Consider the following 13,842-nt stretch of genomic DNA (forward strand, 5'->3'; position numbering starts at 1 on the left):
AGTGTTACGTAAATTAATGTAACCGTAACCATACAATAATAATTATGATGTAAAAGGTTGGAGTTATAATTATACTCTCGCCAGATTTCTTGTCTCCACCCCTTTTTTAGTGTTTCCCTCGGCAGCAACTTATTTTCTAGTTGCATGTACAGTCATTATTATAGGAAATTACCATGTTCGCATAACCGTTATAAAAGCAAAAAAACTCGGCCTGGGATCGAGGCTAACATACATACATACAATCATGTGAAAGTTAAAATTTTGTTGGAAAAATAATTTATTATAGAGAGTCTATATATATACATGTAAATTCAATTGGTTTGTAATAATAACAAGCTAGTTTCGTTAGTTTCATCTATAGGGTCCGTGTTGCCATGGTCACCATCTGTTCCTCTATCCGATTGGCAATTATTGTCACTACATAAGTTCTCATTGGGAATGACAGCATCTGGTTCGTCCATCAAATCGACCAATGGAATGACAGTCTGAGTAGTGACGGATGTAGTACTGGCACCGTTATTATTGCAATTTTCTATTGTTTATAATTAAGCCATCGTCGAGAAAAATCACATTTTCTCGGGTCTCGGGTAATAATGCACAAGCTTCTTTGTTTTCTTTATTGCCTCTGCTGACCTAATGTTAGTTTTTGTTCAGAGTGTCCAATTTCAAAACTCAATAGCTCTCAGAATTACCCTATCAAAATTAACTCAAAATTGACCAATAGGCTGGCTATACCGTACCCTCGCAAGAATACGCCCACCATTTCTAAGCACCATGCATGCATTTCTGTAAACATTTTTGGCACAAGAGTATATTTTCGTGAACGGCGGAGGTTTTACTCAAAAATATATATATGCCTGTCAAATAATACCCGGGGATAAATAGAATAAACATAACATAATTATAGCAGTTTCCGTACAAAACATGTACATGCATGCATCTATAATTATAGTACGAACAAAAATTATTATCTTATTTTACACTTCTAAACGATTACATGTCTGTCCTGTACAGTTATACATTTGTTTGCTTGTGTATATAATTAGTTCATGAGTCCGAGCCAGTGACCACACCCCTCACACCTCCTGTACAATTATAATTATGGACACAGTCAGTAATAATTATAAGTGCATGCATTGTCTAATATTAGTATATACCCGGCCAACAAACAAGCGTACATGCACATAATTATGGTATGTATACATGATAGTACTCACATTGAGATAAGTGCTGACAGATATTATCAGCTATCTCGTCTTTCCTCAGTCCCAGTAACAACTCCAGCAAAGCTTTGTAAGTTGCTGCGAAAGGATCGTGTCTTTTCCAGAGAATCAAGCATTCAGTCATGGCTACTTGAGTTCCTTCATTACAGTACAACCTATTCACATCGGCCTGTTGTGCAGGAGTCAGTCCCATTGCACTCGCATAGATCTTTACACCATCGAAATATTCGGCCAGGTAGGGAATATCGGAGTCCCCTATTTCACTGTTGAGCTGCTTGTCAGTCAGACTGTATCTGCTCACTAGATCTTGGAGTGTGACTCGATTAGCGGGTAGTCCTATAGAGAAGTGAACATTTATTAGTGCATATATGGCCCCAACAATTTACATGAAGATATACATAGTAATCATCTGAATCAGCAGTGAATTTATACCTCTTCTAGTATGGACTTCACTGGTTGATGATGATATTGTAGCTCCTACTCTCTGGACCAGATCTGCTGAGTATTGGAGCCTTTCTGATGACAGGGACCCCTCATACATGATGTCTGGTTTTAAATTAGCAGATTTATCAGCTCTTTGAGTATAGACTTGACTGTTACCATCAGCCTGTGTGAAGAGAAGTCAGTGTTCGAATCCTGGCATGCATGACTATGTACAATCATTGACTGCTGTACACCACATGAGCAGAAGAGTGCATGTTAACATTAACGATACATGCATTATACCACTAGAGGAAGATTGTTCGGTTAATTAAAACATGCGTCCAGAAGATTTTACTGTATATCAGAGGATTGAAGGTAAGAATAAGATTGAAGGAAGAATAAGACGATCGGAATGCAATTAAAGTCCAGATATAATTATTTTTTACCCTCACTGCCGTATATAGCGGGTAATATTCGTGGGGTAAACATTCGTTATTTTTGTGGGTAGGCTGGCCTAAACGAAAAATTTCCCCACGAAAACGTAGGCGTGACTTACCGTAACACATGCAATGAAGTTAAACAAAATGTATGCTCACATAAATCACCATTTTCCAATTTTTTTACCCCATGAAAATTATACCCGCTGTACGGTATCCCATCCTATAACCAACCAGTGGCGTAGGAAAATTTTTTGCAAGGGGGGGTTGATAGTAGTCTGGCCACGCCCTCCCCAACTTTGTATTCTTGAAAGAGGCTGGAATTCGAGACTATATAGGCTCACAGATCAATCATTATCTCTGCGGTAGATCATCACTTTGCACTTTTGACTTTTGAAACCTAGCCCATCATTGACGTAATTTACAGTTTTAGCTAGCTGGCTACAGCCAGCATGCTGTAGCTAAGCTAGCTCAAGGGTTCAAGCTAAATTGTTCTCCAACAAGGGGGGCTCCGGTCCACCCCACTTCCTATGCCACTGCTATAATACAGTACAGTACGTACACTGCAATTATATAAAACTGTGGAATAATTTTTACGTGCTGACATAACAATTTACCAAGTATTGACAGATCTTGGTAGCAATCTCTTCCTTCCTCAGATCTAATAAGATCCTAATCAGTGCTCTGAAGGTTACTCCACTGGGTTTGTGACCCTTCCAGATTGACAAACAGTTGATTACTGCCACTTGATTGCCTTTAACAAAAGCGTCTCTCTTCACGTCAGCTTTTTCATTTCCAGTCAACTTCAGTGGGTTGAGGTAGAGCTCCACATTATCGAAGTGCATAGCTACTGGAGCAAGATCGTCTTGTTCAATCTCTCGATCCAATTGCTCGTCAGTGACTCCATGCTTGACCATCAACTGATGGAGGCTGGTGGTCCCTGGATCCTGTACATGGCAGAAACCATAGTAACTAGACCCACTAATAGACAGCCCAATCCGGGCAAATCAACAACATTTAAGTGGACTAGAGTACAAGGACACACATTCACCAAATTGTGCCATGTCGACAATGATTTGGACCCTTTTGACTTAGCAAACTCATGGACGTGCAGTTTAGCAGACATTGAAGTATATAATTATAGCTATATACCTACCTGTATGTGAGCATCTCCATACTTCATTTGGTGCTCCAGTTGTCCAGTGATTGCAGTGTCTATTTTGATCTCTGAGAGCAAAGAAAATGAAATGCCAATATGAGGAAATGCTTTTCAAAAACCAATATAATTATGACATAATAGCACTGTGCATGGTCAGTTCTATTTCCACCATTGAAAATAACCTGCTATGGTACATTCGTACGTTACTTTATCTGATCATCAGTGAATTTACCTCTTTTAGTATGGAGTTGACTGTCCCCAGTACCAGCTGATGTAGCTCCTACTCTCTGGACTGGAGCTGCTGAGTGTTGGAGTCTTTCTGATGACAGGGACCCCTCATCTATAAGAGTGATCAGTGAATAACAGTGTTACAGTTGTTGAAATAACCCAACCTGATGATGGCGTCTTTACAACAGAGACAGTATCATGGTGTTCTCTAATCGTTGACTTCTGATTCATATCAATGGAGAGTTCACCTGACGCTGAGAACAAAAGATTGATATTATTGATACACACTACATGTATAATTATAATAGTCATGCATGTATAGTTATTGAGTAATTATTGTGAAGTCATACCTAAGGTAGGGGTAGAGGGTATCTGGTGATCCTGTGAAGAGTAATACAATATTTATTATTTCACACTTCAGTGATCCTCTTGAATGTAAGCTACACTGTACTAGAATGAACACAATAGTTTCTTAATTGCACACTTCTACTGTGATTGTTGCATGCATAATAGAATAGGTACGAAACATTATGTACACTCGCTCACTTGCATGTTAAAATGCTTTTCTTTCACTCAAAGCAGTCAATAAATTATTTCAGAATAGCTATAGTTTTATTCACAATTACAGATTGTTCTTAGAGCCTATAAAGAGACAGCTTAATGTACCAACTACTCACCGTTAGCTCATCTCCACTGATACTAAACACAGAGGGATCAATATCATCATGAGCCACACCAGCTAGGTCCTGTATGTGCATGAGGGGACGAGGGACTAGTACACGGAAGCAAAATCAGCTTAGAATTTTATTTAGCTAGGGAAAATGAATTCCACTCACCAGAGTATGTACATAAGGGGAAGAGGGAGTAAGCAAACAACTTAGACATAATTATTCATTAGCTTATGAATAAATTCCACTCACCAGAGGGTTTCTCCCAGCGAAGACGCTGTACTTGTTGAGAACCTCCCTCAGACAGCTGTAAGTTCCCTCAGTCTCACTCCTCCACGTCTCCAGGGCCTGGACCACCTCCTGTCTGGGACTGACTGACTGAATTTTGACAATGGAAGGGCCCAGGATTTTTTTGTACATGCGACTGTTTCGAGCTACTTGATCCTGTTCTTCACTGTCACGGTCAGAAATTTGGCTGGAAAAATATGAAATGAAAGCTCTGGAGATTTTCTCATTTTTCTTGGGATTTTTGTCACTGTGGATACACTGTATGATGGTTTGATCCAGGCCAGCGTACGTATCAAACTGTAAGAGATGCTTGAAGGCAAAGGCAACTTGTTGTGTTGATTTGATTGTGCCTCTGTTGGAGGAGACAGCTGCTGCAATATCTTTGATGTTGACCAATGGGAGGTCAGAGGGATTTTTCAGAGGATGCTTGACAACTTCATCTGGATCAATCACCGATTCAATCACATTCACATTGCGGCCAAAACATTCAACAGTCTCACGGATTGTGCTCAAAATTCTGGAGCGATGAATCAAACCTTCAGGTCGAACTGTGTCTGAGCGTATTTTGAGAGCAAGAGATCGGCCATTTTCAGCAAGCTCGAAGTGTGCGGTGATCCCATCATCGTTGCACCAGTAGATACCATTCTTCCATATAGAGCAGAATTTTTGAAGGGTAGGGACATGGTGCAATACTTTGCTAGCAGGGGCAAGGCGGAATGTGAATACTATCCTTAGAATGAGGACCTGAAGGCAGCGAGGATCGAAAAACTCGGTGTCTTGAGAGGTTTCAAGTATCCAACCAAAGTGATACTTGACGCTTTGAGTGTCTTTCCAAACTTGCTCTGGAGTTTCGATTCGAATGAGCCCAGGAAAGAAGAGGTATCGAGTGTCAGACTCAGGAACAGAAGCATCTCTGTCAGTGGAAGAAACAATCTCTTTCGAAATGAAATCTAAAACTTGCTCATCTAAGATTTCGAAGCACAGCTCTAAATGTGACATGTAGGCAACCAGCATCTCTATGTCGAAGCCATCAAATTCTTTTTTGAATTTCAACAAAGGCACCACTCCAGTGCTTGAAGCTAGCTTGCAGTGTTGGCGGAAACTTTCAGGAGCAAACACGGTCCCAGTGACTCTGGAGAGAAGCGTTGCTTGATCAATCACTAAGAAAGACTTCTCTGGAGAGCTGTCATTGCGAAGAAACAAGAGGAGACCTCTTTTATGCAGCTGGTCACAGATCTCTACAAGGTGAGGGATGGTGCTGGGTATGAAAGAAAGAATATCTTGAGTGCGTTTTGACAGATCCTCGTTAAGATCGCTCTTAATTCTTTCATATACATTTCCCAACGACAAAGCAAGATCATCTTTGAAGCTTTCGGCAAGGTAGATGTAAAAGGTGTGAGCATTCAGGCTGATGGTTTCTGGAGAGCGGAGAATAGCGGAGCTTTTCTTGATTTGCTCTTTTGCTTTTTTCATGTCATCCGAATCAGCAAAGCGGCAATCCATTGGAATGAACTCTGTGAACTCAAACTTTGGGAATTGCTTGATAATGGGGGCAAAGATTTCCTCTTTGGCTCGTGGATCTTCTTCCATTTCCTTCACCTGGTCGGCATGGCTACCAACTACTATCACGTGTGCTTTGCCTTTCAGATTGGTGCACTGGTTTTGGACAAGGGTCAACCAACGATACATGGAATCAACAATCGCCTGTTCACTTTCTACCAGCTTAGCACAGAGGATAATGATGGGTGGTGAGGTTTGAACAGCATTCTCCAGAATAGCACAGTGGCTCGTGTAAAACTCTTTCTGGCCAGCAAAATCAAAGTAAATGATTCTCCCAAACTCTTTGGTGTATATTTCATACGGTATGATCCCCACTGTCTTTGCATCGACGTCATCTACAGGTCTTGCCTTCTGGAATAGAGACCAAAACCCTTTTGAGCTCAAAATGGACTTCAACAGAGTGCTCTTCCCCACGCCACCATCACCAATGACGAGCACAGACAGAGGAAGGTGTGGGGGTCGCTCGGAGGAGAGCTTTCCGATGAGCTTGCTGTGTTCCTTGTAGACATTGGCAGCCTTGGCTCCGTGTTTCAAGAGGAGCTTTATGATCTTAGGGTTGTTGGCCAAATCGAGAGGTGTCTTGCCTTCTTTGTCGGTCACATTCGGATCACAATGACATTCTGCTAAAAGATATTCCACAACTCTTTGATTTTGGTTCCCTTTGACAGAGACTACCAGGAGATGATCTGGAAAACAGAAATTCTAATTCACTGATTGAGTAAATGCAACTTGGTTAATGTAATAGCTATTCTAGATCTATAGTCTATATTCAAAACATTTGCAATTAATGTGAAATGAACTACAATTTGTCAGCTATAGAGGAAACACTAACAAGTGTGGAATGAGAGGCGAGAGCATAACGACAATCTGTTATAATGTCATTCACAGGTTCCCAATATTACCATGTTCACTCTAGTACAGGTGGTGCCTATATAATACATGCAGTGTAGGAATTTGGGGGAAAGGCTGGCAAAATGCAATACTTTGCTAGCAGGGCCAAGGCGGAACGTGAACACTATCTAATGAGGACCTCGCTTCGATTGGAACTATGGCCAAAAGACAAGCTTCATTGCTCAGCTATATGGGGTTTGAAAAAGTCAAAGCCTGAGAGTGAGAGTAACACTGAGAGTATCCCTGAGAATACTCGGCCTGAGAGCAGTAAAGCTAGAAGTGACAACCTGGCTACACTCTCTGAAGGTAGGTCATGTATATACAACATGCACTAGACATAGTAATAACCATTCGAAATTCCTATGAATTATTAAACCTGCACCATTCAGGTTACGATATAATTTATCAGATTTTGCAAGTGAAGTAGTGAGTGTAAGAGATGACATCAAGATAAGCTAATTGAACAACGTTATCGTATGCCAGAAACCTCAAGGAAAAGAATAATTATAAAGATTCAAGAGGAAGGGTGGGATGTGCCGTATAGCGTGTAATTTTCGTGGGGCAAAATATTCGTGGTTTTCGTGGTTGGAGGTCTGACCACGAATATTTTACCCACGAATGAAGCGACCTTGCCTACCTTTACCTGCAGTGCAAGCAGCAAACCACGAAAATATTACCCACGAAATGTCTCAATATTGCTGAACCACGAATATTTTGTCCCCTGAAAATTACCCGCTATACGGTATCTAAGATTTGCTAAAAGAACATTCGTTTCTGTCCTATTCGAGAAGGTCTCTATTGTCTTGCATGTGTTCTCTTTCCCTGTACCATAGATAGAAGAGTAAGAGAGATTGGTAATGGAAGCAGTTCACGTGATCATTTTACATTGAATCTGTAGTAAAACCATCCGCGTTACGCCCTATAAACGAGGCTATTTTAACTCGCTCAAAATAAGAAAGTTGTGTTTTCTCGAGACATAATCTTTTTCAGCAATTTATAACACGCCCAGTCTGTGAGCCATGTGTTGTACTTGCTAATGACTGACCACACCCAGTAAAAAGGTAAACTGGGGGCTCAGGTAAACAACAAGCAAATAAGTAGAGCTTGTCTATAGGAGTGAAAGGAAAATAATAGGTATTACATTTCACCTTTTGGATCGAGGCCCACAGTTTCCACAAGACGCTTGACACAGTCCAGCCAGCCATAGAATGCACTCACTGACAGAGCACTTTCACCTTCCCCTGCAGTTAGCATAATTAATTAAGATGAAATCCAATTGTTAAGTTTACTTGCATTGTACAGTGTATTGGTTAATACAGACAGATAGCAAAAGAGAAAGAAAAGACTATTATTATTCTACACAAGCTTGTAGTACGGAGTAGTTTCCCAAACAATGTTACCAATGCTAGTAGTTTAACAGGAGCAATCATTTGCTGACCTTGCTGAGTGCACACACTCTCTGTCAACTTGTACTCTCCAATGCTCACTAGAGCTTCCACAATATCCTTCCACTGCATGTCAATATTCTTGATTTTGGCTGCCTGGAGAGTTGCTGCTGTGGGATGTTGGCTCTTCTTTATGGTTTCCAGTTGGTCATTTTCCAGTCTCAAGTGAACACCAAGTTGAAGCCATTGGTCACATTCCAGCTGACTCAGCTGTTCCAGTGTTGGGTACGAGGACAGAGGATCTACTTAGAAAAGGAAATATTAAAGCCAAAGGGGCTCATGTAGTATAATTATAGAGTGTACTGAGAAGGCATACCTGAGGCATTGTGATTGTCTAGTCATACACTGTGGTATTGCACTGTACAAGTAAACTGCCAGAGGGCAATAAAATAAACTATGGATGCAAATGTTGCTAGATCGAGGTTATAGACATTGTGACCAATCATATACAAAATTAATACATTCCCAACATGTATACCTTCAAAGAAACTGATCACTAATTAACTGCATGAGATTTAACATATATGGAAGGTGCATGAACGGCATCACACGGAAATTTACCACTGATCTGCTGTACTGACCATGCAACTCACTAGATACCTACTGACTACTGTGTACAACAGCTGATGGTCAACTCACCTCTAGGTCCAGGCTGGAACCTTTCCACATAGTAAGTCAAGCCAAGGAACCACTTCTCTCTGGCAAGATCAGCAGCAGTCTGTCCTCCACTGGTCTTGATATCTGCATGGTTGGTTGAACAGGAGCACATGAACTGACAGTACATGTGGTTTGCTGTGTGGTAGCACTCACCCAGACATTGACATAACATACAAACAAGTCAAACCAATGACAAAATATTTTGGATGCTTTAGCAAATCTCCAAAATTCGTAATATAAATTCGCCAATGCCTACAATTTTATATGGCTTGCATATAATAGATAGAGTACGTACACGTCATTAACAATAAATTTACAATCTGATTCAAGTCACCAAACTTCATCAACAGTATAAGATTGTAAATTTACAATCTGATTCAAGTCTGTACTGTGTATTTCTATAATGGCTGTACCACCAGACCATGAAATGCTAAAAAGTGTTTGTACATAATGGCCACCGTGTATAATAATTAATCATTAAATTAATTTTTTCAAATGTACCTACTGTGAAGCTTTGCTAGCTACAATGGCGGTCACTGCCACACACCTGGACAAGATGACTAACACCTACTGACACAGCTGGACTAACACCCAGGCTAACCTGTGGGACAGTGGTGCTCCAGTAACAGCTTAGCAGTGGCCTTGCTGTTGAAGAAACATGCATAGTGTAAGGGGGTCCAACCAGTGTTAGCTTTAGCAGCTACAATGGCTCCAAACTTGATGAGTAGTTCTGCACTGCGGAGATTGTTGTAAGCACATGCACAGTGTAGTGGAGTGTATCCATTATACTCTCTAGTGTAGTAGTCACTGTTGTTGGGTGGAGCTCCTCTCTGTAGCAGGTCAAGCACTTTTTGGTCACGGCCACCACTACTAGCATAGTAGAGTTGTCTAGCAAGGTCGTCACTATGGGGAGATAAGATGAGTGCAGCCATCTTGATTAGTTAGTGTTTGGGTATGCATGTGATAATGTTGTGGTAAAATATACGATACACAATAGCCGTGAAGTGTCTGTAACCATGCCAACTGATAGCTGACATAAACAGTGAAACAACAGTGGTGTCATGCACTAACCTCATTTCAGACAGTGACTTGCTTCCAATGTCTCTGTAACCTCACTAGCTTACTCAAGGCTTGCATACGACCAATATCATCAGTAGCAGCCACAGCTTTAGTGATAGTAACAACTCTCAACTTCTGCAATTAATACACAATAGATTCACAAAGTGTGTGTTGACTCATGGGGGAGGATTGGTGAGCAAATTCATACCAAGTGCCAATGATGATCACCTCATAATGGTGACAGCTCAGCCTCAAAAGGGGTGGATCAGACCTGCAGTAAATACATTCATGATCATGTTGATATTCATGCAATGGCACAAACAACAGGTTTGCAAATATATACATCAAGAAACTGATACACTATATGATTATCCGAACCCATGCACTGGTCTAGATACATAAGACAGTATTCAATAACTACGGTGGCCGAGAAGGGTCACCATAGTTACGCCTATCGCCACAATGAACCGCGCGCGGTTAAACAAAGAACCGCCAACAAATTGTCTCATCAGTCTGCACAAGGTCAAAGGTCAATCAATCATGTCCCGCAGTCTGCATCGATAGCCAAGGAATACCTTGAATCCAGATATGATTTATTGACATGACTTGTGCAGACTGATCTTAAATTTTGGTGGCGGCTCTTTGTTTAACCACGCGTGCTGTGTGTCTCCTACCGCGCGCGTTTAATCTCTTTACCGCAAGTGTTTATAATTAAGCGCGCGGTTAACAAAACATCTGCGCTCATTGTGGTGGTAGGCGAAGGCGGTGGCCTTCTCGGCCACCGTAAGTAACAAAACTACGATTGATTGAGCACTTGCACATAATTATTAGCAATTTACCTGATTCTTGTATATATAGATCTACACAACACTCAGACTGACAGATAGCAACAGTAATTGTGATTGGTCAAATCATCGTTGGTCACTACACACTACAAGTATACCAAACATGGTCACGTCAGTACACTACACAGGAAAGGATGATGCCATATATTTACAATAGGGAACCACTAAAACCAACCACCTACATGTAAGAATGACAACAATGCACACACCTGCAACCCAACACCAGCTCACATTATACATATTCACGTGGGATGCATCAATAAAGTACTGTATGAACTGAATTCAGCAATTTTACCATAAATTATACTCGTGAGGTGTGTTACAAGCACTGCACCTCTGGTACAGTTATAGTGCAATACCAGTAGCTATATATGAGAAGGTTTTCAATGTATGACCAGATATGACGTTTTGGTGACAGCTCAGTGTCAAAAGGGGATATGGATATTAGACTTGCAGTAAATACATTCATGATCATGTTGATATTCATGTAGTGGCACAAACAACGTACAGGTGTGCAAAATATTAAATGGATAGCTGTTCATGCACTTTAACCTCTGGAACTGTTTTTGTATGAGAAATTTCCTGTCAAAGATTTTCTCTCTAAAATAATATTATTATTTCTTTAACAAGCCAAATGTTAGCACTAACTGTATATACTTACTAGAGTCAGTTTGTGGAGTATGGCCCGCGAGACTTTGTATATACCAAAATATTCGTGGTTCAGCAATATCGAGACATTTCGTAGGTACTATTTTCGTGGTTGCTTCTTGCACTGCAGGTAAAGATAGGCAAGTCGCTTCATTCGTGGGTAAAATATTCATGGTCCGGCCTTCAGCCATGAAAACCATGCCCCACGAAAATTACTCGCTATGACGGTATATATAATGGGCCATACTCTCTATAATACTAGACTAGTATCAGTTTGTGGAGTATGGCCTGCGAGACTAGCCAAACGTTTTGGGTAAAGATCCTTAACGCAATAAGAGTTAAACAGATCAGATTCTACAGAGATTGAAAAATAATGATTTCATAACAACACACACAATAATTATAACAAACACAACAATGACTCTGGATCCTCACGAGCAAATTTCGCAGCTCTTTTTTCGTGTGAGAGCATCAGGACTAGAGAATTTGCATGTAGGCAAGTCTGTATCGGTTTAGGTATACAAGCTTCAACACTCTTAATAATTATAAGTGCAACACGATTACAATAATTATTATTTTGATAACTTTGTGACATTAGAATAAACTGAATAAATCGAAGACGCTCAGTATCAAGTACATGTAATAATTATACAACTATTTTACAGTCCACTAACCAACATGAACACGAGTCGTAATTACTGAAGTCTCTATTGATTGTGCTGTACAGTTCAACATCTTTATAATCAGTTCACCAGTCCGAGCCAGTGACCACACCCCTCACACCTCCAGTATACAATATGGAGACACAATCAGTATCAGGTTGATCACTAAGTTACCATACAATAAAGCAGTGGATGTTAATTAGTTCTGACTAGGACACGATGTGTTGCTGAACTAGGGCTGCAAAATCTGGTATAATTATAGTCTCACTCTTTTTGCAGTATGCATGCATTGTGTATTGGATTTTTGCTAGGGGAGGGTGCCCTAGCTGTGGGACTATATAGGCCTTGAAGAATTAGGAAAATAGGTATACTCGCATTGAGAATAATGATGGGAAAAATAATAGGCTGACTTTGATGAAAAAAATTGGCACAAACGAGACGTTTCAAACTGTCAGCTATTCTGCTACCGTGGTTACATACACCTCGGAGACCACGTTTAACATAGGATATAATTATGGGTGTATATCCTCCTCGTAGGTATCACAGTGGTAACGGAATTTCAACTTCTGCAATTAATACACAATAGATTCACAAAGTGTGTGTTGACTCAAGGGGGAGGATTGGTGAGCAAATTCATACCAAGTGCCAATGATGATCACCTCATAATGGTGACGGCTCAGCCTCAAGAAGGGGTGGATCAGACCTGCAATAAATACATTCATGATCATGTTGATATTCATGCAATGGCACAAACAACAGGTGTGGAATAAGTATCAATATTCTTTTCTAACAAGCAGAATGTGTTTGGGTAAAGATCCTTAACACAACAAGAGTTAAACAGACTAGATTCTACAGTAATGGTCCACACACAATAAGAACAGCTAGTGTCTATTGTGCACTGCAGCAGTACAAGAGTCCTACATAGCGAGGATTTGCTGAGAGTCACTTAGTAATTCTGTAAGGATAATAAACTATGAAACCTCCAAAATTGTAGTTGCAACATACTATGCTAGCAAATAGATTTGGGTATACACTATAGGCTTCTCTCGGACAATAGCCAACCTGCCAAACAGGGTGTACTGGCCACTCAATCACATTTGCAAGGCTTTAGTTGCAACCTATGCGAAAACTCACAATTCACAATCAAAAGAGTCTTGCTATTTGAAACCTGGCATCGTATCATTATGTAGTCTCACTATAATTTCAGTGATGGAAGACATGCCGTTATCTTTGAAGATATATTCTTTGAAGATATATTCTTGTTCAGTCTCAAATTGTTTGCACCATCATGGACTGACTGCGTTAATGGCTAAATGAGAGAGTGTATAGCTATAAAAGAATGAGTCACGATCGTACCCTAAATCGTTACAGATCGTATCCGTTTTGTCGCTCAAAACAGTGTTACGTAAATTAATGTAACCGTAACGTCATACAATAATAATTATGATGTAAAAGATTGGAGTTATAATTATACTCTCGCCAGATTTCTTGTCTCCACGCCTTTTTTAGTGTTTCCCTCGGCAGCAACTTATTTTCTAGTTGCATGTACAGTCATTATTATAGGAAATTACCATGTTCGCATAACCGTTATAAAAGCAAAAACTCGGCCTGGGATCGAGGCTAACATACATACATACAATCATGTGAAA

General features: G+C 40.3%; 3 protein-coding genes across 9 annotated transcripts in view; 2 read left to right on the forward strand and 1 right to left on the reverse strand.

The window, feature by feature from the left end:
• LOC135335843 (uncharacterized) overlaps positions 1-13,842 on the forward strand; it is a gene marked incomplete in the record, with an annotated part of 743,773 nt that overhangs the window by 132,298 nt on the left and 597,633 nt on the right.
• Positions 1-13,842, forward strand: part of LOC135336007 (proline-serine-threonine phosphatase-interacting protein 1-like) — a 54,747-nt gene that overhangs the window by 18,230 nt on the left and 22,675 nt on the right. The window lies entirely within an intron of this gene.
• Positions 879-12,896, reverse strand: LOC135335877 (uncharacterized). 7 transcript variants are annotated; one of them, XM_064531512.1, is made up of 17 exons: positions 11,545-11,734; positions 10,267-10,309; positions 10,051-10,173; positions 9,581-9,882; positions 8,962-9,063; positions 8,316-8,564; positions 8,026-8,118; positions 4,391-6,672; positions 4,148-4,216; positions 3,821-3,851; positions 3,635-3,724; positions 3,475-3,582; positions 3,240-3,310; positions 2,701-3,030; positions 1,656-1,830; positions 1,218-1,559; positions 879-1,085 (listed from the first exon to the last, which is right to left on the reverse strand). In XM_064531512.1, coding segments are annotated over exons 3-17 (4,251 nt in total). In that variant the 5' UTR covers positions 10,056-10,173; positions 10,267-10,309; positions 11,545-11,734; the 3' UTR covers positions 879-1,083. The 7 variants fall into 7 exon arrangements, with proteins under 7 accessions (XP_064387582.1, XP_064387581.1, XP_064387580.1 ...); XM_064531511.1 differs by having other exon boundaries at positions 10,247-10,309; XM_064531510.1 differs by lacking the exon at positions 11,545-11,734 and adding an exon at positions 10,878-11,024.

The sequence above is a fragment of the Halichondria panicea genome, chromosome 5, assembly GCF_963675165.1.
Source record: "Halichondria panicea chromosome 5, odHalPani1.1, whole genome shotgun sequence".
Taxonomy (NCBI): domain Eukaryota; kingdom Metazoa; phylum Porifera; class Demospongiae; order Suberitida; family Halichondriidae; genus Halichondria; species Halichondria panicea.

Excerpts from the sequence above, each read along its gene's own strand:
- LOC135335877 (XM_064531514.1), bottom strand. Across the intron at positions 9,064-9,580 it reads GGAGCACCACTGTCCCACAG|ATATCAAGACCAGTGGAGGA; the intron begins GTTAGCCTGGGT and ends CCAACCATGCAG. Across the intron at positions 1,560-1,655 it reads TGAAGTCCATACTAGAAGAG|GACTACCCGCTAATCGAGTC; the intron begins GTATAAATTCAC and ends ACTTCTCTATAG.